General features: G+C 44.7%; 3 protein-coding genes and 1 long non-coding RNA gene across 12 annotated transcripts; 3 read left to right on the top strand and 1 right to left on the bottom strand.

Annotated features, from left to right (window-relative positions):
* Window positions 1-178: 178 nt before the first annotated feature.
* Window positions 179-9,401, top strand: extl3 (exostosin-like glycosyltransferase 3). Of its 2 annotated transcripts, XR_005096566.1 has the most exons (7): window positions 179-381; window positions 3,748-6,295; window positions 6,385-6,512; window positions 7,057-7,201; window positions 7,279-7,407; window positions 7,641-9,251; window positions 9,380-9,401. XR_005096566.1 is itself a non-coding variant. In XM_037244018.1 (6 exons), the coding sequence occupies exons 2-6, from the start codon at window positions 4,157-4,159 to the stop codon at window positions 7,848-7,850; spliced, it is 2,751 nt and encodes a 916-aa protein (XP_037099913.1). In that variant the 5' UTR covers window positions 179-381; window positions 3,748-4,156; the 3' UTR covers window positions 7,851-9,263. The 2 variants fall into 2 exon arrangements, 1 of the variants encoding a protein (XP_037099913.1); XM_037244018.1 differs by lacking the exon at window positions 9,380-9,401 and having other exon boundaries at window positions 7,641-9,263.
* syt14b (synaptotagmin XIVb) lies at window positions 8,855-16,462 on the bottom strand. Of its 7 annotated transcripts, XM_037244026.1 has the most exons (9): window positions 16,408-16,462; window positions 15,129-15,176; window positions 13,512-13,658; window positions 11,803-11,928; window positions 11,495-11,727; window positions 10,983-11,420; window positions 10,727-10,907; window positions 10,110-10,618; window positions 8,855-9,982 (listed from the first exon to the last, which is right to left on the bottom strand). In XM_037244026.1, exons 1-9 carry the CDS (start codon window positions 16,421-16,423, stop codon window positions 9,938-9,940), a joined length of 1,743 nt encoding a protein of 580 aa, XP_037099921.1. In that variant the 5' UTR covers window positions 16,424-16,462; the 3' UTR covers window positions 8,855-9,937. The 7 variants fall into 7 exon arrangements, with proteins under 7 accessions (XP_037099921.1, XP_037099917.1, XP_037099918.1 ...); XM_037244022.1 differs by lacking the exons at window positions 13,512-13,658; window positions 15,129-15,176; window positions 16,408-16,462 and adding an exon at window positions 12,089-12,955 and having other exon boundaries at window positions 10,110-10,393; window positions 10,562-10,618; XM_037244023.1 differs by lacking the exons at window positions 13,512-13,658; window positions 15,129-15,176; window positions 16,408-16,462 and adding an exon at window positions 12,089-12,955 and having other exon boundaries at window positions 8,855-10,393; window positions 10,562-10,618; window positions 11,495-11,724.
* A 527-nt stretch (window positions 16,463-16,989) lies between these two features.
* Window positions 16,990-19,698, top strand: LOC119117642 (cytosolic 5'-nucleotidase 1A-like). Of its 2 annotated transcripts, none has more exons than XM_037244027.1 (6): window positions 16,990-17,245; window positions 17,377-17,544; window positions 18,045-18,174; window positions 18,241-18,363; window positions 18,432-18,616; window positions 18,719-19,697. In XM_037244027.1, the coding sequence occupies exons 1-6, from the start codon at window positions 17,120-17,122 to the stop codon at window positions 19,079-19,081; spliced, it is 1,095 nt and encodes a 364-aa protein (XP_037099922.1). In that variant the 5' UTR covers window positions 16,990-17,119; the 3' UTR covers window positions 19,082-19,697. The 2 variants fall into 2 exon arrangements, with proteins under 2 accessions (XP_037099922.1, XP_037099923.1); XM_037244028.1 differs by having other exon boundaries at window positions 17,188-17,257; window positions 18,719-19,698.
* Window positions 19,699-20,089: 391 nt separating this feature from the next.
* Window positions 20,090-25,663, top strand: LOC119117644. The gene is made up of 4 exons (XR_005096567.1): window positions 20,090-20,173; window positions 20,279-20,315; window positions 22,837-22,909; window positions 22,986-25,663. It is a non-coding gene; the product is annotated as an uncharacterized LOC119117644 (long non-coding RNA).
* Window positions 25,664-26,225: the final 562 nt, after the last annotated feature.

A 26,225-nucleotide genomic window follows, 5' to 3' on the forward strand; every position in this document is an offset into this window, starting at 1 on the left:
CTAATACTCAATACTCTGGCCCAGTCAAAATATCATTCAAATTTTAAATATCTATGCTTTTTTTCAGTCGATAACCACATATTTTCTTAAGAATATTCAACTATTGAATTGTTAAGACTCTTGCAGTCCCCCTTATAACCGAAAGATGGCAACCTGATTTCCCACAATGCCTCGCGGCGCGGGTCCCTGTTTGCGCAGCGGTAGCAGCAAGAATGCAGTTTTTAATGATGATGCTATGAGCTCCTCCGCGACATTGTTCTGATGTCCTGAGCGTCCATTCGTTTCAAATTAACGCAACAGAAGGAATTAGGAGTCTCAAACCCTTGCAGCGACTGTTGTTTCTTTTTTTTATTTGTTTTTTTCTACCTCCCGTTCAACCTGGTGAGTAGCAACTGAAGCTAACATTCCTGGGCCAGCACAGCTAAAGTGGCCAGCAGATGTTTATGCCTCTACCTTCATATTCTATGTTTATAGATTGTGTATTACAGTTAATTGACAGTGAACTCACTAGTGGCTATTGGGTAAGACTGCTAGTAATATGCTGACAAGTCGTGTGAGTGAGTGCGTGCGTGCTTAGACGAATGGTATACGTCGTTGGCACTCATAAAAAATAATATTTTGGGAGTTGTTAAAATTGTATCACAGTAGTCCTTGGTGATATGAACAGAACTTGGCTTTCGACCCCAACGAGTAATTTTACATCCCTTTAATGATATACGAGTGAATATGAGATTAATTTCTGCTTTAAATGCACATTTAAATAGAAAACACAGTGAAATAAAAGATGAATAAAAATAGAACAGAACAAATATCCAGTGGGCAACTAAGTACAATTTAAAATATGTGCACCACCTAACTTGATCATTATTAAATCTGGGACTATTTAATTGGACACAAAGCTGAACTGCTCACAAGAAGTTATGATTTAGGAATGGCGGGAACTCGTTTCAAAAGCTTAGAAATAACTCACATTGTGCACAAGTCTCTGCAGGACCTTAACGGTTCAGTAAAAGCAGGAGAAGACCGTTCACTAACTTCAGCCATATGGTACCCTGTTTGGACCTAAAACATGATGTGCTAGCACACTCAGCAGGAATAGTTCGCTTAAAGATTGTTAATTAAGGATAGTTTGAGGTTTGTGGTCATGCAGTTTTGGTGCATTAGCGTGCTCTTATGTCTCCCTAGTGGGAAATTTATCTGCTGATCTTGTTTGACTTGGAGCCTGTTATCATGTTGATGTAATGTGCTTGTGGGCATTCTCAGTCATCAAGGTCATGGCAAAGCTTGAATTGAGGCAACTGGACTCTGTTTGTTAAAATTGATTGGAAAATGTAGAACTCACTCAACTGTACAGTCAATGTTGTAGGTCGGGACTGCATTGTGAAAATGGATTTTTCTTAATGCCCTGATTGACATTGCCTGTCATTTCAAAATCAATAGCCCTTTCATTACAGCACGGAACAATAGCAGCATCGGCGCTGTTGTGATCTTCCATTATAGTCAACCTGAATAGAGACGCTTATAATTGGATCTGGAGAAATAATACATTCCATACACCTTCATGATGGTAGATGGAGTTTGCAATTTTTGCTGTAGCGGAAAGAGCTGCAACAAGGGCGATGGGATATGATTTTGGAACTGCCATCTGCCGTCATCGCCTCTGACTGATTCACCAAATGCAGCTGCTGCCTCCTTGCACAAGCATGCCCTCAAAAACCACAGAATGGTAGCTAAAATCTCTTCCTGTTTAAATAACCATCTGCTTCCAGAGCTGATTTCTCTGCGTCATCCGTGTCACAACAGCAGCGATTTGTTTCATCGTGATTATTTCTGAAACTGGCGGTTGTAACTTGCGTGAGGCGAAACGGCCAGTTGACAACTTATCAGTTCGTCACTTTGTCATGTCAAGAATAAATCACCCTGGTTCCCTCCCCTCTCACTATCCATCAGAAGATGAGGCTTTCCGGATTCTTTGGCAGCTGTTGGCGGGCCTGAGTCAATCTGTTATGGTCTGGTTTGTTTGGCGAGTGGAGCCTCTCAAGAGGATTCTTCAGCGACGGCCGCTGCCAGGCCAAGATAACATTTATTTTGCTGAAAATAGCCAAATGAGAGTAAAACGATTCCATGAGAGCCAAGGTACAACGGTGGCATTTGCTTCTAGTCATACGGAGCAATTAGCCACCGTGTGATGCTTATTACATTTCAGGCTCTGCAAATTTGATTATGACTTAATTCATTGACTGGATTTGTTCATTTTACAATCAAAGAAGATAAATATGCATTCCAACAGCAAGCTATTTATTTTTAAAAAATTGTTAGAAATATTTGCTAAATAAATCGGAATACAGTGGAGCCTCGGTTTTCGAACGTCCCGGTTCTCGAACACATCGGTATTCGAACAAAATTCGAGATTTATTTGCTTCGGATGTCGGACGAAATTCGGTTGTCGAACCTCGCGAGATGAGCCGAGAGGACCCGCATGCCAACTGACTCCGTTCGTTATTACATTCTCGTTACTCTGATGATTGCATCAACTCTACTCATGCCTCCAAAGGAAGCAAGTGGGAGCAGTAAAGCCATCCTAAAACACAAAGACGCTCCAAAAGCAATGAGCGCACTGAGGTCCACTTAAATTTTGGAAAGTCCATTTGGACTTTAAAAATATTTTCTAAATTTTAGCTCTGTCACAATAATGCGACCTGCGCGGCGCAGTTGCGCGGTTGGCGGCGCGCTACGGTTGCGTATTCGGCGGTGCGCTGCAGTTGCACGATCGGACAAAAATGCGCAAATGAAAAAATGCTTAAAAAAGGCGGATTAATTTTTTTCCAATTATTTGTAATGGGAAAACATGATTCGTAATTCGAACTTCTCGAACAGCCTTTTGAAACGGATTGTGGTCGAAAACCGAGCCTCCATTATACTTGTACGACACGGTAATTAGTAAAACAATGCAAAAGACAAATTGTGAATCGTTGAGTCATGGTTTCATCTCAGCAGCCGTGTCCTTTGTAACTCTGCCCTTCCCCGGCAGCTGCTCCGCCTCCATGTTTCCTCCTGACCGAGTGGCCCGTCTCCACATCCTCGATCACAGTTAATGACGACAAGGGCAATGAGCCAGCTAGGACACAAATTCACCAGGGTCGTTTGGAGTCCCAGCAGATGGGATGACATTTTGTTGTTTCGACGGGTCACCTCGGCAACCCGTATTTCAAATTGGGTTATTTTTGGGGAAGGCATTAAATCAGCCCGTCAGGGTAGGATGCTAGCGTCAGAAGTCTGTCTCTGTCTTGTGTCCCTCGGCGGCTTTTGGGCCACAGATTAGGCCGAGAAGTGGAAAATTTGCCAACATCTGTCGGCCATTACATCAGTGTCACTGTACTCGTGCTAAAAGTAATCTGGTCTTGTATATTTGTCACACAAACCCGCAGGAGGAAGCAGCAGGATGCCAAGCAGCATTCTTAAGGTCATGTGTCTCTTCGGATTGACGCCACCCGAAATAACTTTGAATTATTTCCTAGAATCTGATTTTAGTTGGGCGGGTTCACACTAGTGCCCTTGAATCTGGTTTCATAAAAGAGTGTCATTAAAATTGGATGTCAACCAGGTCTGAATGTTGCGTTATGCTTACTACAATCCAATTAGCAACTCAATCAGGTTTGGCAGGAAGTGATAAAATTGTGACAAGCTCTTTCGGTTAGCAAACATGTCAACTCAAGCTGCCTCTTTTTCTATCCGTCCTTTTAACAGGTTCCCCGTGTGAGACGACAATTTTCCCAGAGTCGGAAAATGCTTGGACTCCAGATAGAAGCAACCGGGCCACCCGGTTTTACCTCTCCTTGAGCCGACATGGCCGCCCCTCATCACCCACTGAGGGGTGCCCCTCCTCAGAAGTGGAACTGTTTCCTGACTTGATTTGAAAGAAGAGCATTACAGAAAAATGGCCTAAGCTCGTTTAGGCCGTCATATAGTAAGGTACATCTGACGGGTTCTCAGTTGATATCCCACAGAACCCAGAAAAAAAGAAGCTAATTGTTTTTTGGGAGAATCACAACACTTGATGAAATAATATCCACCTCCTCTGCCTGACAAGGTCCAATCATGGCTGCTACAGAACCCCGAAGGGTTGATTTCTTGAAGAGACGAGACTGAGTTCAGAATGCAGCGCAACAGCGGCGGACTCGGGGGCGGCGGACAGCCGTGGGTGCTGAGGCGGGTGCGTCTCACCTGGCTCAGTTTCATGCTTTTCTTTATTCTGGTGTTCTTCCCGCTCATTGCCCACTACTACCTCACCACCATCGATGAAGCCGGGAGTCCCGATAAGCGGATCTTCGGGCCCCGGCCCGGCGGCGAACTGTGCGAGGCCAAACACGTGCAAGATCTGTGCCGCATACGCGAGTCGGTCAGCGAGGAGCTGCTGCAGCTGGAGGCCAAGAGGCAGGAGCTCAACGGGGAGATCGCCAGGCTCAACCTGCGCATCGAGGCCTGCAAGAGGAGCATCGACAGCGCCAAGCAGGACCTGCTGCAACTGAAGAATGTTATCAGTCAGACGGAGCATTCCTACAAAGAACTCATGGCCCAAAACCAGCCAAAACTGTCCTTGCCTGTCCGATTACTTCCCGACAAGGAAGACCCGGGGTTACCGCCGCCCAAATCGTCGCGGTCCTGCCGCCTGCACACCTGCTTCGACTACGCCCGCTGCCCCCTGACGTCTGGATTCCCAGTTTACGTTTATGACACGGGCTCCTATCCGTGGGGGGAATATATCGACCCCCTCGTTAAGCAGGCGTTTGCCACGTCGGCTAAAAAGAATATTTATGTAACAAATGACCCTGGCGTCGCTTGTCTCTATTTGGTATTGGTCGGAGAGCTGCTGGAGTCGCCGAGTTCCTTACCGCCAAATCCGTCTGATTTGGAGAAGCAACTGAAAGCTCTTCCCTACTGGCGATCGGATGGACACAATCACGTACTGGTCCATCTTTCCAGAAACTCCCTGACGCAGAATTTCCTGTATAACGTCAGCACGGGCCGAGCGGCGCTCGTTCAATCCACCTACCTGGAGCAGCAGTATCGCGACGGCTTTGACTTGGTCGCCTCCCCGCTGGTTCACGCGCTCTCCGAACCCAACTTCTTGCACGTGCCTCATCAGGTACCCGTGAAAAGGAAATACCTCTTCACCTTTCAGGGGGAGAGGGTGGAGTCGCTGAGGAGCAGCTTGCGGGAGATTCCTCCTCAGTCCTTTGAGGAGGAGATGGACGGAGATCCGCCTGCCGACTACGACGACCGCATCATTGGCACTTTGAAAGCCGTGCAGGATAGTCAGTTGGATCAGGTGCTCATCGAGTTCACCTGTAAAAACCCCAAGCCAAGTTTACCGAGCGAGTGGTCTCTATGCGGAGAGCGAGAAGACAGGCTGGAGGTACTCAAGGCGTCGACTTTCGCCTTGGTGATCGCCCCGGGAGACGCTCAGCTGGTTGCCTCGGCGGGCTGCGGAATGAGACTTTTTGAAGCCCTCGAGGTCGGCGCCATCCCCGTAGTGCTCGGCGACCACTCCAAACTGCCCTACCACCAGTTTATCCGATGGAGCGAAGCGGCCATCATGGTCCCAAAGCCGCGCGTGACGGAATTACATTTCCTGCTGCGCAGCCTCTCGGACAACGACATGTTAGCGATGAGGCGACAGGGTCGCTTCTTGTGGGAGACTTACTTTTCCACCTCGGAGAGCATACTTAATACTATCCTTGCCAACATTCGCACCAGGATTCAGATTCCCGCCGCACCTATTAATGAAGAACCCGCGCAAGAAATCCCCCATAAAGCGGGAAAACTCGCTGGTACCGATGCTAACTTGGCAGACAACGGCGACCTCGATTTGGGTCCTGTCGAGACGGAGCCACCGTACGCCTCGCCGCGCTATCTCCGCAACTTCACATACACGGCCGTGGACGTTTACCAGACGTGGAACCGTGCGCCCGGCCCTTTTCACTTATTTCCCCATACTCCGCTGGACCCCGTTCTGCCCTCCGAAGCCAAATTCCTGGGTTCGGGAACAGGTTTCAGGCCCATTGGCGGAGGCGTGGGAGGGTCCGGGAAGGAGTTCCAGGCATCTTTAGGCGGCAATGTTCCCAGGGAACAATTCACCGTGGTCATGCTGACGTATGAGAGGGAGGAAGTGCTGATGAACTCCTTGGAGAGGCTGAATGGACTGCCTTACCTCAACAAGGTCGTGGTCGTGTGGAATTCACCCAAGCCTCCTTCTGATGACCTTCTGTGGCCTGACATTGGGCTTCCCATTGTGGTGAGTTTTCGGCTAGCAAACAAACAATTGGTTGCTGAGGACTTTCAGCGCTTTTCAACCTGAAAGCCATTTTTTTTTTTTACCTGCAGGTCGTCCACACCGAGAAGAACAGCCTGAACAACCGTTTCCTTCCCTGGGATGTTGTGGAGACCGAGGCCATCCTTTCCATCGACGACGACGCCCACTTGCGTCACGATGAGATCATGTTTGGTTTCAGGTCGGTTGCGTTGGCTTATAGGGGCAAGTTTTGTTAAACAGGCTAGACTTGATAATGCAGAGCCTAAATGCAGATAAAAATGTGGCTAAGTACCAAAAAATGCAGTTGGGCCATATTTCTAAGACGAGTTAGACTGGTGAAAGCTAATGAAAAGTAAAAAAAAAACCTTCCCTTCCCCCTTTACCTTGGTTCACAACTTGTCCAGACTTGCATGTGTGTATGTACACTAACATCATTTGTAGGAAAATTACTCCGTAGAGCTCCAGAATTACTCTGGAATGTGCTCCAGCTCAACTTGAGCCTCGAGAGAGGAACAATTTGTTGCGTCTACCTGCCGTTAAAGAAGCTCACAGGAATTCAATCAACTTGTCAAAGATTTGAGTCTCTGTGAACGTTGTGTGCAATCGAGTAGGCAATTTCTAATTCTGTTATATCGGGCCATGCTACCTCGCTCTGAGATTGGTCGAAAACAGCCAAAGCCGCAACGCCTTGACTTTCGCCGCCCTCTTTTCACACAGACCTCTGTTTGTTTTCCTTATCTCAGAGTTTGGCGAGAGGCCAGAGATCGCATCGTGGGTTTCCCAGGACGATATCACGCCTGGGATCTCAACCATCAGTCCTGGCTTTACAACTCTAATTACTCCTGTGAGCTCTCCATGGTCCTGACAGGAGCGGCGTTCTTCCATAAGGTTCGTTCCCACCTACCTCCAGAAAAAAAAGTCGCCTCACCTCACAGGATGTATATCTCGGTATATTTTCCCACCAGTATTACGCCTACTTGTACTCCTACGTGATGCCCCAGGCCATCCGGGACATGGTGGATGAGTTCATTAACTGTGAGGACATCGCAATGAACTTCCTGGTCTCGCACATCACCCGCAAACCGCCAATCAAGGTCAGTGGTGTTTAAAGTCTGCTTTATTGTCAATTTCTTCACGTCAAGACACACAAAGAGATCGAAATTACGTTCCCACTATCCCACGGTGACAAGACATAGTACACAATATACATACAAGTAAACAACTGGAGAGGACGCTCTCAATGGTGCCACGGTAGAATGTAGTCATGACGGCCGTTTGGAGGTTTGACAGTATTCCCGTCCTCACCGTTCCTCAAACTGACCCTCAGGTGACGTCTCGCTGGACCTTCCGCTGCCCCGGTTGCCCCCAGGCCCTGTCGCACGACGACTCGCATTTCCACGAGCGCCACAAGTGCATCAACTTTTTCGTCAAGGTGTACGGCTACATGCCGCTGCTGTACACGCAGTTCCGCGTGGACTCTGTGCTTTTTAAAACGCGCCTGCCGCACGACAAGACCAAATGCTTCAAGTTCATCTAGCGGAAAGGGCCGAGGACGGGAAATAACACCCCGTGTGGAATGGATGCTGAAAACTGCCAGCCTGAAGAAAAAAAATCCTTCGAGTGGATTGCTTTTCGTCCTTTTTCCGTGTCCTTCTCATCAAGCTTTGTCGTGAACCACTACAGATGTTTTCTATTGCCGAAAGCGGTTGTACAGAGTGTACAGAAATGAGGATGAACTCGACGTAAAAAGATGAAAACTACTTGGCCAACTATGTTGAGTTTTATTGACTGCTGGGTTTCATTTCACAGTAATGAATTGTACGTCCGGTACATGTACGTGGCAGAAGCACTGATTGTCAAATGTATTTTATTAAGGTTTTTTTTTGTTTGTGTGTGTGTGTTTTTGGACATTTGTTTCCATCCCATTGAACCTGACTTAAGACAAAAGTTTGGACTCAATCACGTTGAGTTCAGCTCGTCACCATATTGCCTCGATTTTATCATGGAAACCAGCCGACAACCGTTTTTGTTGTGTGTGTGTGTCCCCAAGCATTGTGTGTTGTTGCTTTTTTGTGACCTTAATTTTAGTCTACGTTTTTTTGTTTTGTTTTAATTATCGATAGTTTATCCTGCCCCCCCGACCCCTCGATGACTAGAAATTATTCGTATTACGGTCAAGTCACGTAAGCGCATCTCTTAAATATGTGTATGACCCGCTTGTATAGAATTGTCCCAAACAACACAAATGTGTAAGTGTCACTTTACAGTGTTGCCATATTGGTTTCACTTTTAATTTTTTTTTTTTTTTTACAAAGTAATTGTTCCATGAATGTTTTCTTTGCCAAACAGGTACGAACGATGCAGTCCGGTACGCCCGCTCGCCCGCCCGCCGGCGATGTAATCGATTGAACTTCATGTTTGTGATTCCAAAGTCTTGAAAAAGAAAGTAACTACATCCCGTTGTTCTTGTGTCGGGATGCTTTTTAAGAAACACGTAGTCGAGTTCAAGGTTCCTGTATATTTATTGAATACATAATTGACTTTTTTTTTTTTTTTAATTGACATGCAATATAATGACAGGACATTTGATGGATAAAATGGAGGGCCAAGGAAAACTAGCTTGTACCATTTTCCTCTCAGGGGGGTGTTCTTGTGTCCAAATATTTTCAAATCGGCAGGAGTCCAAATTCAGAAGGCAGTTTTCAAAGCACTATTCCTACATTTTTTAAATTGAAGACCTAATTTCACAACCCCATCTGAGGCACTAAACGGTTCGGCTGGTATTTTTTAACCTGCCCTCGGAGTTGGGTTTGTGGCACAGCTGGTTTTCCATGGCTCCGAGCAAGGAACATTTCTACGGAATGCTACAGTCATTCTGCAACGTGCACCGAGGAAGTGCACGGAATGCGGCTCATTATTCTGAACCAGCAGGAGACAGGTAAATGGAAATTAAAAAAAAAAGAACATTAACATCATCTTCTTGACTCCTGTTTTGATTGAGACAAAAAAAGTCATTTGTCATTGTGAAATCATTTCTGCTGAATGTTTGTGAGCTATTTCATGCAGGAAGACCTCCCTAACCTGAAAAGAAAAATGTGTCCAGACCACAAGATGTGAAGATTCTATTCAGCAGGTATGTTTCTTCTCTTTCACTTGTGGACTTAGCTCCTCTCTTGGCTTCTCAGTGCGGCAGTAATATATATATTTTTTCTCTTCATGATATTCCGTTCACTCAGAATAAGGAAATAAGACGAAGCCGTCGACACGGCGCTATGCATATGTCACCGTAGTGTGAAAAAGTGCCGTGTTTGTGCATGAATGGACTCAACCCACTTGTCAGAAAATGGAAGAGGCTCAGTCTGCATTGACTCGAGAAGACAAGCTGCACTTGGATAACCCTCACCGAGCAGCTGTGCCCGATTCTTAAGGAAGACTGCGAGTTCTTTCAATCTTTTAAACCTGACTGAATTTAAAAAAAAAAAAAAAGATGATCTTGCATAATGCATGTAAAAAACTGTAGAAAAAGCACAGCTTGTGAACATAGTTGCAGCATATATATAATAGGCCCTTTTTTTTTTTTTTTAACAGTCAATGTGTTTTTGCTTGTGACCCGTGAAGTGTCTGCTATGCTGGTGGCAGCAAAAGGAGGAGCCCGGTCCGCCTCAAGCACTTTGGTCCAAAAAGGTACAGAGAGAAAATATCTTTTTACGTGGCGTGGAAAAGGCTCTTCACATTGTAAACGGTTGCATGCAATGAATCTTTAGTAAGTGTCAGTGAGCGTGTGCCAGTGACACACCTGCTGGCCCTCAGCCTCCTTCATCTCGGTCCAGTGGGCCAGCTGCTCCTCGCCGGTACTGCTGTGGCCCAAGGAGACCCAGCCGAGCCGTTCCCGGGGCCTCAAGGTGCTACGGCGGCAGAACACGGACAGCACCAGTGAAACGTCGGACAGCTGGAAAAGCGCCACGTGGAAGACGAAGGTTTCTTTGTAGGCAGGGCTGGGCTGCCCGCGGCACACGGCTGTCTTGAATTTGGACATCTCCTTCCCCTTGGAGTCCAGCATGGTCAACGTCACATAAGTGTCTGCAAGGAAGATGTTGGGACAGAGCCACCAAGTGGTGGAAAGTGAGTATGACAGCAAGCTTCTCACTGCAGCAAAAGTGCTCGGAAATTCACAATCATCTCCGTCACGGTTCAATAAATTTGAATTCTGTAGGAAATCAGGCCGAACCATTTTGACAAGGTTCTTACCTCTCATGATATAAAGCTGTCCCCCAACGAAATGCTTTATACAACAAAATAGACCATCTATGGCACACGAGATTGGAAACAAGGAGAGGTAAGAAGTGAAGAGCAGCACACAGCGTCCAAACAGTTGGAGGAGACGATCCGAGCATGCCGAGCCGATTTACTTACTGACGGGTTTATCAGATGGCGTGCTTTTAAAGTGGCTCCCCTGGATCACCTCAGCGGAGAGATGCCCCGTCACCGAGTTATACACGAGGCCCAGGAGGATCTCAGGCGAGGACGTGTCCTCGGCTGAGCGATAGGACACGGCCCCGCCGCTGCGGGACACGCTCACAATCGAGCCGCAACCCTAGGAAGATACGGGGGGAGGAAAAAAATCAGCAGACAAGAACGCCTCCCCATGCTTTGGATGAAAAGCTCTCACGGTAAGTTCTGATCCAGGCTCCAGGGTGACCGGCAGAGCCATTTTCCCTTGCAGGTTGAGTTTAGTGAGATAGAACACCTTCTCGCCCAGGACCTTCTCTTTTTTCATCCTTCTGATGCTGTACAGGCGAAATCGCACGGCGCAGTCGCTCAGCGCCTCCTGCTCCACTCTGGAGAATTTGAAGGTCTCAGTGAAGACGGGACACGGGCCTTTCTGGACGCCCGTCTTGGCCCGCTGCTTTTTGGTGGGTAGCAGGACGAGGTGGACCTGCCACGAGATGTTGCCCGTCTGTTTGAGAGCGGGGATGTCGGTCGCCGCCGTGACCGTGACGGCCAGCCACTGCTCGTTGGAGTCGTACTCAAAGGCCACATCCAGCGTGCCGTATTTAGCGAGGGGCTCCGGCTCGTAAGCTGATGGAAGCAGCGGACCAGAGCTGTCCTAAAAAAAAAAAGTTTAGCCATGAGTGATGTATCAAAATGTGCTATGTGCAGGAACAGGAACCTTCTGCTCACCTCAGGCCCCACCACAGCCGTGCTGTCACTGGGTATGTCCTCCTCGCAGCCTTTGTTGAGGTAGCTCTCCGTGTCCTGGTCCACGCTGGCCTCACTGGAGCAACGCTGAGGAGACGACCCCCTGCGGCCACGGGACGAGGACACGCGGGTCACCGGGACCCGGTCCTGGTAAGGAGGCGGCTGGCCCTCTGTGAGCGAAGGCGCTTTCTTTATCTTCTGGATGATGCTGGCTGCTTTCATCACCAAAACAAAGATGGCCAAGATTATGCTTCAATTAATTTGATCATCAAGCAACATTGGAGACTGACCATGTTCACTGGAGGCCTCACTGCTGTAGCCTTCCTGTTCTGTCACTTCCTTGCACAATGCGGTCACGTCGGCCCGGACCGCAGGCTCGGGTTTTCTGTCCTCCTCACTGTCTGTCAAAACTGCCTCTGAGAGAGAAAAAAAAAAAAAAATCAGACATTATAAAGCTGAAATCTGATTTAGAGCAGGGCTATGAAATGAAGAGAATGGATTGTTGGTAAAGTCCAGTCCATTAAATTTCAAGGACAGAAGGTTGAAAGTATCCAACCAAGCAGCACACCATCTAACCTTGTTTGCTTTCCTCTTTCTTCTTACGCTTCTTGCCTTTCTCCTTCTTCTTTGCCTCCTTCTCTGCTTTCTTAGCCGCTTTCTCCTTTTTTTTATCCATTTTTTTCTTTTTCACTTTCGCCTTCGAGGCATCCGGCATCTCCTCATCGTCGCCTTCTCTCTCAAAGCTGCACTTGTCCTCCTCATCTCGCTTGTTCTTTTCCTCCTCCTGGTCAGAGACTCTTCTCTCGCTTTCAGGGCCTGATGGTTCATCACATTCTTCAGGTCCACTGGGTTGTATTGCATCTTCGCCTTGACTCACTTCTTCGGTTTTCTTGAATTCTTCGGCTTCTGTGTCCTCTTCCTGTGGTTCTTGGGAAAGCTCCTCGTTTTTCGTAATCTCGCCGGCCTTCTCCAAGCGCCTCTCCCTCCTCTCTTTCCTCCTCTGCTCCCTCATCTCCAGCAACTCCTTCTCCTCCTTCTTCCTCCTCTCTTCCTCGGCTATCTCGGCTTCCGTCTTTTTCACCCTCCAGCATCCGTCCTTCCATTCCCACTCCAGCTGGCTTTGCGCGTATTCCGCCTCGACCGCCTCGTTACTTTGGTTGTTTTTTAAGCTTGTCGTTTCCATCCACGTGCTTCTACTCCCAGATTTCCCATCTTGTGTGGTGGACTCCTGCTCCACATCCTCCTCCTCCTGGACCTTGTTGATGATGGTGTTGACCTGCTCGGTCAGCTGATCGCTGACGGCGTACGTCACGTCGCTGACGGCGTTGGCCAGGTCGTCCACTTTGCTGCTGACCGAGTCCAAGATGGAGGAAATGTTGACGGTCGGGAGGTTCTGCTGGAAGCTCTTGAAGAAGGCCATCTCGGTAGAGGGCCCCGCTTGACTGCCAGGTTAGGTCATCACAGACACTGACATGCACAAGTCGTCATTAGCATGAGGGAGGGGTAGCGACACGTTGCGCCCCATGGCCACCGGGGGCAGCGTAATACGATACAGACACTAATAAACCTGAAGAACTTGTTTTTCCCCATGAGGCATGAATTTGCACGTTCTGTTTGACACTCATTAACACATTTTTCCTGCCACTCAAGACCAAAAAAAAAAAAATGACAGTTATATCTCGCATCCAAATGTGTCTAGAACACAGGTGTCAAACTCAAGGCCCGGGGGCCAGATACGGCCCGCCACATCATTTTATGTGGCCCGCGAAGACAAATTGTGCATCTAATTTGTGTGTCATTACTAGAATTGCAAATTGTCTTCACTTTTAATAATATCTTCTTTTTTTTTTAATATTTGACCAGTTTTTACTCATCTGATTTATTTGGGTTGACAGTCATAATGGCCCTCCGAAAGAAGCTATGACTACAATGCGGCCCGCGAATAAAATGAGTTTGACACCCCTGGTCTAGAAGGTGAAGATGCAAATGTGTGCGTTACCTGTGTTGTTATTGTGATAACCACTGAGATGCGGCACCGTGTCAGCAGTGTCCACCGACAGTTTGTTGCTGAGGTAAAGAAAAAACAGAGCCATCAGTGCCATGAAGGCACCGATGGACGACAGGACACCCAGGAGCTCAGGAGACACTGAGAGGGAGAAAAGCACAAGGTGGAAAAATGGGAAGAAAAAATGGCTGGTTTATTTAATGAGCAACTTTACACAACATAAATAATGAAAATCCTCGTCAGGACTGCTGCGGCAATTGGTGTTCTCTCCACTTCTAAGGTGCAGCAGCTCTGTATGTAGGCCAGACGTGGTGCATGTAATCATGCCTGCGCTATTTTTAAGAGACTGCATTGTCGACCGAGTTAACTCCGCCGCAGTATACGTTTTCATTAATCAGCTCGCTTAACCTCGTTTATTCAGCAAATATAATTTTGAAGCTTCAGGATGATCAAAGGAAGCCAGTCATGCCATATCAACAATGACAAAACTTCTTGGAACTCTGCATAAAATATTTAGTAACACTAGTGCTCTTGTTCATATATCTGCGAGAACAAAACAGCGCCGTGACAACAGTTGCACACGTCATAGAAGGGACGAGCGATAAAGAAGCCTGCGATGCAGTCGTCTTACCATCTGAACATCCTCTTTCAAGTCACAACTTCCCAAGAAACTTCTCTAAGTCTTCTATGCGAGATACTAAAGGACAAAGACAGTTCTTCTATTTCGGAAATGCTCGAGCAGCCAGTCACCCCGCTGGAGCAAGTTCGTAGTCGAGTCGAATATGGCATTGCTCTGCAAATGTCAACAATGGTTGAATAATTTAAAGCCCTGCGGTAAGTTGACCTCTCGGCCCATGTAGGCTGGAAAGTGGAGATGCAGGGAGTCGACCTTAAAAACATCCCATTTTTATTTACAAAAATGTAACACCCATTATGGTGCCAAAAAATAAATACCTAATTTGCCTTTATTTTAGTTTAAACCAAACCAACAAGACAAAAATATTGATGTAAAATTATTTTTGTATCATTTTTAATGAGTGTATGTAAAAATTCCCACATCTGGAACTTGCAGCTTTTCTAGAGACCTGCAATATAGTTGCCATTATTAGGTGATGTCATTGAATATGAATGTATGCTAATTTTATTACTGTGATGCCACACATTTAGTTTAAACCAAACCAATAAGACAAATATGTAAAATTATTTTTGTATAATTATTGAGTGTATGTAAAAATTCCCACCTCTTGAACTAGCAGCTTTTCTAGAGACCTGCAATATAGTTGCCATTATTAGGTGATGTCATTGAATATGAATGTATGCTAATTTTATTAATGTGATGCCGCATTCTGTTTTTATTAGATTATTCAACGGTGCAGGAAAATAAGGCATGCTTGTTTAAAAAGGAGCTAATGGTTGCTTACACATGTCCCTCAGGTACAAAACTTCCACTCTAAATAAATCATGAACACGTCGCTACCTCTTTATTGCTGAATTTAAACTTGATACGTCATTCATAATTTAGCAACATGTCAACGCAACCAAGTCTAAAATCAAAAGTGTGTCAACATGAGGGGAAAATGGAGACGTAGCATGCTTGCTTTGCGCTGTTACCTCGTCGTGCGCAGATGAGCTCATGAACGCCGCAGTTCCTCCCACCGCCTGGTGAAAGAAGTTGAGAAATAGAAATAGAAGCAGATTTTCACGCCTGACAGATGCTCGTGCCACCTTACATGAAATTTATGAACATTTACAAAAGTGTTCACATTTTTTATTTTAATTTCTAATTGCATTTAATTGCAGGCTTAATTTGGGGAATTCCAATCCTTTGTCATTTCTGGAATGTAAACCTGGGAAGAAGCGCTACAGAGACCACACCGGCACACGAACGCCCTCTAGCGGTGACAAAAGGTACATATTTATTTGCAGTATATGTTAGCAGTTACTGATTTTTGGGAGTCGTGATCAGCAAGATTAACAACACTTTTCAAATTATTACCATTAGGTAATGAAGAGTAGTATTAGGTCTTAAAAGGAGATTGCTTTTTGTTCGCTCGAAATAAATGACAGTCCCAGCCTCACATATAGTGGAAGCAATGCGAATCAGAACAAATAAAGGCCCAAATAGAGGCTGATTTGTTTTCTGTCGCACAGTTGACAGAAGCACTCAGGCCCAATCACTTACAACTCTCTGCAGGCAATTCATTCACAGGCTTAAAGCTTGCCAATGCCAAAACAAGTGTCGCTATCAGCAAAACACAGAGCACCACTTTAAAGTCTGACGCCTTATGAGAGGCAATAATAGGAGAGGAAAGCATTTCTATGCTGGTTTGTGATTATTATAAATGTCATAGAGATTACGTAATATGAATACAGTATTAAATATGGTATGTACTAATAAATATTTACTATGTATATAGTGTGTATGCACATTATGTAAAGTAATTTAGAAGTCACTAGGTGCATCATTAACTCAAGACAAACATTCATCCGTGAACCAACATCGTCCAAGCAAAACAAAAGTGATCGGCAAGTGAGAATACAGGAAGCCGAATTGCAGCTCAAATGTGCAGAAAAATAAATATTGGTCCTCGTCAAATTGTGCCTTCATTCAGTTTGGTTACAAGCTGGGACCACGTGAACGCACCACTCCATTAATGACTTGACAAGCACGAGCGCATACCGAGAGATGCGATTGTAACATCAGCACCATCCTACCATGTAGCTCCCTGCAAAAAAAAAACAACCCCCTTCCCTAAACGCACCCAACCCCGTTATAAAAACACCATTGATGCACGACGTCACTGTGTCCCGCAGTAAAGTTTCACGAGTCCCCCCCTCCACGCCCCCCGTCTCCACCCCCCGAACAGATCACCTGAGAACGAACGCTTACCGTCCACCGCCATCATGCTCCGTCCCGGACCCTACCAAGTGTTAGGGAGGGGAGGGGGTGTGTGAGGGTCTTCTTGTAAACACACCGAGTTCATTCATGCGTGAGATGCATACACACTATGATATTGTGCAATATGACAAATGCGCTGCAGTAGACCTCTGGAGTAAATAAGTAGAAATTGAGCGATTTCTAAATAAATGAAAACATAATAGTTCAAAATTACTTAAAATGCTAAGAACACCCCCGAGAAGACAGAAAAACTCTAGGGTTAACCGTTTTAAAAAGGGGGCTACTGAATTGATTCATCTTAAATTATTGTATGCTTCCACGTACTCGTTTGCTTTTTTGTTGATTTATGAGTCTTCCGACTGTTTGAGTGGTCATTGAACGCACCTTGGATCTTCGGCAGAACGTGAGTGAGAACTCAAAAAAAAGAAAATAAAACAAAAGGAACCTAGCTTCTAAAAATATGAAATTAACTAGCACAAAAGTGAGTTGTTTATTTATTTATTTTATTAAAAATAAGCATGTACTGTCTGCCGCACGGCTAAGGTTTCCGCCTATTGCTCAATGCGTGCAACGACACGCCCATCCACTTTTGTTACGCTTCCGCAAACTTATTTTTTTCCCCTTTTTCTTTCTTCTCACAGTTGTCCCTGACTGACTTTTACTCAAAGCTCTTTGGCAAAACAATATATTTTCCTTTTGGAAGATGAGTGATATAAAGATCAACGAGTCAAGACAAGTGGAAGATAACGCAGAGGAGAAAGAGGAGGAGAAAGACTGGGCGGCTGCCAAATCGTTTTTTGAAAACCTCAAAACGAACAAACCGAGACCGGTAAATTTATAGATGAAGCGTTGACGAATTTATTATATTAGAGTCTGTCAGTTCGAAAAAGCGAAATGACAGTTTTCTTTTGAAAGTTTTTACTTGTGGTTGTACTCATGTTACTACTTTGATTGCACCAGCCTAAACCCAAAAATGCTGTCACCATCGCTGTGTCCTCCCGAACCCTCTTCAACATGGTGGCGGAGAGGCTCATCTACGAAACGGAAGGAGTTGAAAGCTACGTTGCCTATCAGGTGGAACACGAGAATGAGCCTTTGAAGCCGGGAGCTGCTTTCCCATTTGTCAAGGTGAGCTGGCAGGCATTTGACAGCAAGCCTCTGCATGGTAATTCATATTTGCAGGGTGTGGTGCTTGGAATGCTTCAGTTGGTCTCACAGCTGTATGTACAGTACACAGGACCATCCCGATTGTAACCCGATCCACTTTGTGATGCTGATCGACTCATAAGTCGTGAATCACGTTGCCAGGCAGGCAATCGAGTCGTATTAATTCACCCGAGGGTTTCCAGGCATCTCAACCTGAAATTCAAGGTCCACCACTGACATCAAAATATGTTTAGAATGAGGAAAGATAACTTTTTATACAAAATAAGTGTATGCAGCTTCAGGGGTGTTAGAATGATTTGAATACTTTGGTGCACACTTTTCGGTGACTTGATGTTCTCTTTCCAAAGCACATTTTTGAAATATCTTGATTGCATAACATCAGGAAGTTGCATGTCGTATAGAGCAATCAGGGCTAACCCCCAGTTACCGATTATCTTTTTTTTTTTTATGACAACGTGCAGGCTTTGATGACGGTCAACTCTCGGTTGAGAGAGCTCTACCCAGACGGCGAGGAGTTGTTCGACATTGTCCTCATGACTAACAACCACGCTCAAGTCGGAGTGCGCCTCATCAACAGCATCAATCACTACGGTACGCTGGCTTTTGGTTTCATGCAGAACTGCGCTGATCTGCTAACAATTTTGAACTTTTTTTCAGACTTGACCATCGAGAGATTTTGTATGACCGGAGGGAAAAGTCCGATAGGCTACCTGAAAGCTTACATGACCAATCTGTATCTCTCCAAGGATGCTGAGAAGGTCACAGAGGCCATTGATGAAGGTATGTGAAGATCATATTGTCCTTTTATATGCTGATTTATTTTACACATCTTTTTTTAAATGCTTCAGGCATCGCAGCGGCAACAATGTTCACGCCCGATACGGAGAACGACCTGTGCGACAATCAGCTGAGGGTGGCTTTCGATGGCGACGCCGTCCTTTTCTCAGATGAGTCGGAGATCATCGTCAAGCAAAGCGGCTTGGACAGCTTTTTTGCGCACGAGAAGAAATTTGAGAATAAACCACTTGCTCAGGTATCTGCTCGACTCTAATATAACATTGGTTATATTAGTTGGACACTAATTGTAATCTTGGTTTGACATTGACGTCATGTCAATCAACTCAACACTTTTTAGGGTCCCTTGAAGTGCTTCCTGGAGGCTTTGGGGAAACTCCAAAGAAAATTCTACGCCAAAAACGAGCGTTTGGATTGCCCCATAAGAACCTTCCTCGTCACAGCCCGGAGCGCCGCCAGCTCAGGAGCTCGGGTGCTGAAGACCCTCCGCAGTTGGGGCCTGGAGATTGACGAGGCTCTTTTCCTGGCCGGAGCCCCTAAAGGGCCCCTGCTGCAAAAGATAAAACCGCACATCTACTTTGACGACCAGATGTTCCATATCGAGGGCGCTAAGGAACTGGGCACTATCTCCGCTCATGTCCCCTATGGGATCGGACAGAAGTACCACAAGGGTAAACTCATCGAGCAGCCAAAAAAGGAATGAAGCAGCTAATGTACCAAAGGTGACATGTTGAACTTGTACTACACTGTTAAATGCTCATCAAAAGGATATTTTGTGTAATATCACGTTGTGTTACATTTTTATAGTTTGCTGGAGACTCAGTATGATAAGGAATAAGGCTTTTATATTTTATAGTTTTTAATTAAAATAACTCTTGGAAGTATATTGCTGTGTATTTTAGAGCTGCAACAGTCAACTTAGACTGTGTCACATATACTGAGTCACGCTAAAAAAGTCAACTTATTTTGTTACTTTTAGCTGCTGTATTCATCTTGAATTGAGGCGCGCAACAGTTAAAACGTTGTTGAAATGGAATGATGAAACTGATTTCGTCTGTTCTCGTTACTGCCTTAGCTGTATAAGCACACTCATAACTGTTACAGTCAGACTCCGTGAGTTGTTTACACCTTTTCACTCGTCTAACAATTAATTAATAATGTTTTTTTTTTGTGTGTGTGCGTGTATGAGTTATTTCAAGAATAGGACTCATGATGTGATATCAAAACATTTAACAGTTACTTCCTTATGCACTTGGGTAGACTTTTGGGGCTGTATTTACTTTTTGTGAAATGTTTGAAATAAATGTCTCATTTACTCATTAATTTCATTATTTTATTTTACTACTTACCCAAAAAGTTTTTACATTTAGAAATCAGTGACGCCTATTGGCAACTATGTCTCTCCTGTACAGTAGGTGTCGCTGTGTACCACAAAACGATATCTGCCTACTAGAGTCGCCCCAAAGAAGATGTCCTTAATAATAATAGCCGGTGTCCTCACCAAACTAAGAAGAGTATTATGGGATAACCTGTGATTGACAGTGAAATATTCGTTATAAAGTAAGTTTAACGATAGTTTCTGTTTACAACTTAATCGTTTAAAATCACGTGTTCATAACGATTATTTACGCGCACATCGTCTTCGAACGTTTTGCTACAAGATGAAAAATAAATACATGTTAAATGGCCCATTCGCGCCCTCTACTGGTAAAAGGCTCATAGAGCAGCTAGTAAAAGGTTACTTCCGCATGGGTGTTAACGAGCTGAAAAGTTTGAATAGTAAACTGTTTGAATAGTCAGTTCGAAGGTCTATTTTTAGGCTGAAAGTCAAGCTTTAATAACATTGTATGACTAAGTGATGTCGTTCTAGAAGTAACAAGATATTTTATCTTTTTCATAGGGGCTGTCAAAAATCAAAAGACAGGGACAAGATACAGGTATGTGTTTCAAACAAGAAATAAGTCAGTGAACTTTTATCAAAATTTTGCAATAATTAAGGTTAAATATCTTGTTCAGTGTTTTATTATATTTGTCAGTTTGTCACACTTCTTTTTTTTTTTTACTTTGCTTTGATTTACTTTGCCGTGATGCTCATTATATAGTAGATGGATAGATTTAAGATGTAACCACAAGAGGGCGCTCCTGCTGTACTACAGTAGGAGTCTTGGAGAGACGGGCAGTAGAGAACGGAGTTTTATTTCCATTTCTTGGGTTGTATAGCTTTGCTTAGAGCCACATATTAGTTTGACCTTGCCAAGATGGATGCGTGGAAACGCCTTATTGGCGCCGCAAAATTTATGTAGACTTATTAAACATGTTAAACATTGATAACAAATATTTATCAGCTAAAATAGCATGAATCTTCGGATATGAAAACTAAATAGCTCCAAGTATGAGTGGAAAGCTTCCAAACGCATCAGGACTCATGATGTGGCCCCCCCAAAAGAAAAGAAAAAACACTTCCACAGGGGTCTTGTTGTCTCTACTCTCTTTTGCAACAACTTCTCTTTTCATCAGCGCACGCGTGTATGTGACGACTACGTGCGTGTTTGCGCTCCATCCCGACCGTCCGGATTAGTGACGTCGGCGTCAGCGCTCACCCTCGCCGCTCTGATAAGAGCGCAAATGCCGAAGCCTGCCTGCCGCTCCTCCGCTCCCCGTGCTCAATTTCAGATAGCGCTAATGGAATCTGTCCTGCACGATTGTAATGCAAGCGAGACTCATTCTCCACGGAGCTTGGAGCTGTCATCTTGGCGTGTGTGTGTTTTGTAGCGGATGGGGGGGGGTTCGAGAAGGCGATGATGACGTGCGTGTGTGCGCGCGTGCGTGTAAATATATACAGTACATGACAGGCTCCTTCCTTCCTTTTCTGTTGTGTAACCCTCAGTAGGCCTACTACACGTGAGCCATCATGACCTTGTGTTTCGGAGTGAACTTTCCGATCCATCTTCAATTTAATACAACAACGATGAGGCCCAATTGGGGGAGAACGCAATTGGTCAAGTCATGGTCCAGGGCATTCAGTTAGGCCTGGCCTCATCAAAGCACTCTGCACCAATCTGAGGTCATTGGCAGGACTACAGGGATTATGGCAGCATCTTTTAATCTGGGACAGATTGTTGCATTTGTCTGCACTTAAAATTGTCTCCCCCCAAAAAAACAGCTGGAGCTGATTAGACTTCTAAATAAAAATGAATAAAGTGCAACGTAAATCTTCCAGCAAGGGCTTTTTGCGGCCGGAGAACCCATTACTGGTACACGACCTCCCCAGGGAAGAGTTTAGTGTCAGCAGAAGCTCCTTGTGGGGGCCACTCCATTTTAAATTGACTGATTAATGACAATGAATGCAAAATACATTGACATTATTTTAAAATTCTTAACGGTCCTTAAAGTGTAAAAATAAATTAATCCCTGTTCAGATGAGAAATTAGAAACAGAATACCTTAAATTTAAATAATGAATGTTAAATTAGTCCCATTGATTATACATAATGGTGTTTTGACTGTTTTCTTGCAGCTTTTGAAGAAATTGTTTATGCTTGAAAAATCCGCCAGACAAGTCCTTGAACGCAACATCAAGCAAATGCGCACGCAAAGACGGAAAGATCATATGCTTAATCACTACTGGAGTTTTCCCAGGAAAATCTTGAGTGGATTAAATTCTCGGAACTGAAAATTAGACAAGTGCAGAGTTCGTCGTCTAGGCAGAAGGCGGAGGAACGAGACAAATAGTTATCTACCAGACAGTAAGAATCAGAAGCTGCAGAGTGTGATACTGATGAGGATGAAAAGACGCCACGTGGTGAGGAAAACGGACCGATAAAGACAACGGCAAGGCGGGGGCCCTGGCAAATTGGCAAAGTCAGGGGTCTGTCTCCGCTTTGCATTTCATTTACATGGCTGGCCCTATCGACCAATCGGATTGGGAGCGCAGCCCGTGGCTTAGGCAGGCGAATAAAGACTCCAAATGCCTTCACTGCTCTCATCCCCGCTCGCTTATAATACCCTGCCTGCCTCTCTTTTCTCTCTCCTCGCCGTAATACCCTCGCTTGGTCTCTCTGCAAGTGAACCCTGTCCGCTGTGATAGTAGGATGAGGTTGATTGGAAGAAGTGCAAGGGGGGACTTTTATTGCAGCTGCCACCACTAAAAAATATTATAATTGCGAACTCATAGACAGAAAGAGCATGCACGCATATTCAGTAAGATTGGACAAAAAGTCGAGTCAAATTCATTTTGTTCAGAATTCGATTTACAGTGTTGTTTCGCTCTGACGTAACCCAAATTAATAATTAAACGACCCTTAACACTAATCATAATTACAGTGAATATTCATGACTATTTTTGTAAAATGTTTTTACTACTTACTACTACTAACTAACACTAATAAATAGAATGTCAAGAATTAAGAGGTTTGTCCATCATGATTTAATGCTTCAATTCTTTGTGCTTTGCCTTCAGCTATGCCTTGGCCACCAGGGGTCAGTATGATACTGTTCTGCTGACAGACGAAGAAGAGTGTCACACAACTATTGTAAGTACTTGGTAATTTCATTTTATTTTATTTTTATTTTTATACAATTAAAATCTCCATATATCTTGTCATGTAGTGCCATCAGGATAAAGCAGACTTCAGGGAAGACCATTTATGCTAATTAATTAAGAAAGCATCTGATTAATGAGAGGTAAGTGCTCCTAATTACACACTCAACACATTAATCAAAGCTGATATCCAACCACAGTCGTTTTTTTTAATTATTATTGATGCACGCACTTGAATTCATTTGACTAATGAATCATTGACAGACATAGCACACCCAGCGGATGACCTCGGGCGTTTTCTCACAAGAGACTTGTCGCCACTTAACACGCACACGCAACCACGTGCTCACATCTCAAGGGTATAATTTTGCGCCGTGTTACATGCGTGTTAAAAGGGGCCGCGGTCTGTCACAGCAGGGAAGAAGAGTCATGTCAAGATGATGAAGTGGGATTGTTGTCGAGGAATGAGGAACAAAGTAGTTCTTATGTGGCCCACGGGTCAACAAAGTTGTCGCAACAACCATTTTGAACGAGTGAAGTAATTTGACGCTGTAATCAAAATCATTGTTACACTGAATTGATCATCATTGTCCTTTTCTTTGCCTGACACACAGTCAAGTCACACCGTTGCCGTTAATCATCAATAACAATACCTTATTTGTCAGGGAGGAGTGTTTACAATGGGACGTAGCCCACCCCACCTGTCCCACCTTCTGTCAAACCACCACAGTGTGTCAGTGTGCCACCAATTACCCAGCGCAACTTGAATGAGGTCATAACGGGATGGGGTCATTAGCAAAACAAACCCGGCAACCCCCGTGGCGGTCGGGGTAGGGAGGCTTTTTGGAGGGATCGGGGTGTGGGCGGAGGGAAGAGGTGCTCGAGGGGTATGTGTCCAGTACCGGACTCGCTTTTTGTGTGTCTCAGTAACCCCATCAGACTTTGTAGGAAGACATGTGCGACCATCAAAACCGAGGCAGTGGTTTTATCCCTAAAAAAATATATATTCATGGCCGACCCACAAATCTTCTTTTCTGCAATATTTTGTAATTAGTGAATTTCATCTTTATAAATAGCATTCTGCAAAAAGGTTTACCAGAGGATATTATACATTATATATAATGCAATGCAATACAGGTGTGTCATGAAATATTCCGAGGCTGCGGTTACAAGGTTTGTCAGTGATCATATAATTTAAAATAGCCACGCTAATAAATGCTAGCAAAGCGCGTTGACAAATATTAGATGCTATTAGCGAGGAGCGAAGCCTGTCCGCTTTGCGCGCGCGTGTCTGCGGGTGCGCGTCCATATTTGTGTTTGTATACCTCTATTGTGACGCGTGTAATCCACATGCGCTCTAATCCCAGAGCAGGTGGCCCTGCGTGTGGCGGCTGCGGGGGTTGCGTCGCGGGGCACACGCTCACGAGATTGAGCCACATCCACACAACAAAGCTCTGTGTTGTCCGCACTCACGTCGCTCTGTGTACCCCTTAAGCCCGGTGTGTACCGAGCGACGCGACCAATCAGGTGTTTCGCCAATTAAAAAAAAATGGCCGCCTTACTGTGCCTCTTCCAATCAATTTAATTGGTAATGGGAAAGTGGCGATAAACAGTTTAAAGGTGATTTTGCGCACAGATAGAATACATCGTATTTAGTAATCAAATTCCTAATATTTTCTTAAATTTACTTAACGCTACAATCAATTTCGCATTGGAAAAAAAAACAAATAAAAGGATTGGACCGAGCTAGCAAGTCACTTCGTTAACATCTGTTTGGCACACCCATCTCGTGGATGTGATTTTGAGGATTAAATTGATGTCATCTGTTTCTCGCCATCTCCCTGTCGCTCTTTGATAAAGAGATTTATGATGTGCACCCGCTAATGGTCATTCGTTAAAAGGGCGGGAGTGTTTTATTGGCGGAACATTCGTAAATCCGTTCCATTATGGCTAAATGGATAGAAAGAACCATTAAGTAGGCATTACATTTATAGTATTTTTATTTTTTTTACATATTCTGGATTTTTCTTGAAACCCGGAATCGGATTTGTGTATGTTTTAGCATTAATATATTAGCGCCTAACTTCATTGTGTGTTAATGATAAAAAATAATCTGTGTGATTATTCCTACAGATATGTGAGTGGCATTTTTGGGAGTTGACTAATGGATACACAAATACAGTTCTTCCTATCCAGTAAATTGCAAATTGAATCCCCGACGGCCGTTTTGCGTCTCGTGAATTTCTGCAACGGACCGTCTCACTCCGGCACACAAGCGCCATTGTCTCGCACATTCAAATGAGATTCCACGAGTGGAGCAGCAGTGTTGTTGTCGTCGTCATCGCGGATGAATTATGTATGCGCTGCCGTGTTGATGTGTGATAGAATGTAGGACACATACTTATGCATAACAATAGTCTACAGTTGTGTTCTCACCAACAAAATTGGCCGCTTAGCTCCCACGTTCGCTTTTTAATGCCATTGCTGCTACTCGCCTTTGACAGTTGCTCAGTTGCCCCGGTCTACTTTCACTCCTTTCTTTTGTTTCTGCAACAAACAAAAAAAAAAGTCACACAGCTGATCTCATAATTATACAAGTCTATATCAGCCCCCCCCCTGCTCCCTTTGTCCGTCCCAATGGGACTTTTATTCAAAAATCGTCCGTTTTAAACGTTTCTTGATGTGCGGCGTCGCGCCTTTCCTCGCTCCCAGACACTAATTGACCTTTCACTTATGAGACATGTTAAGTGGTTGAGATATGGCCGGAGCATTTAGTTAAATTACGAGAAATTCATTTTATAGGAGCATAATGGTGTTTTACGAAAAAAAAAAAGTCAATACAAATATAATAAAAAAACGTTTAATGGATTTTTTGTGTCTTTATGACATTTCTTGTAATTTGTGCAATTTTATTTTCAATAACAGCCATATCTAAAACAATTCACACGATTTTGGTGAACAACTTTTTTGTTGTTGTTGAAACATCCTACAAATTTCGACCGTATATGTCAAACAGTCGAGTGTAGGTGACCTTCGACACCGTCGGGAATCCGGTGTGGAATTCTCAGACCCGCGGTCAAGTGGATCCGCTTGGGAAAGCCTGGCCTCAGGAACAAAAGCAAAAAAAAAAGCGCGGCAGCCAAAAGAAGCTTCCGAGGCTTGCTCTTCTACTTGATTGTTTGCCATGCTCACAAGCGAACGGGGGATTAATGAAGCGCGTCTGGTGGCTCCATATGGCCCCTCTGGTGGCGCTTGTGCTTAATTAAAAGCCAATGTATACTAGAGGGTCCGAGGGGGGGCTCTCCCCA

Source organism: Syngnathus acus, chromosome 24 (genome assembly GCF_901709675.1).
Source record: "Syngnathus acus chromosome 24, fSynAcu1.2, whole genome shotgun sequence".
Classification (NCBI taxonomy): Eukaryota; Metazoa; Chordata; class Actinopteri; order Syngnathiformes; family Syngnathidae; genus Syngnathus; species Syngnathus acus.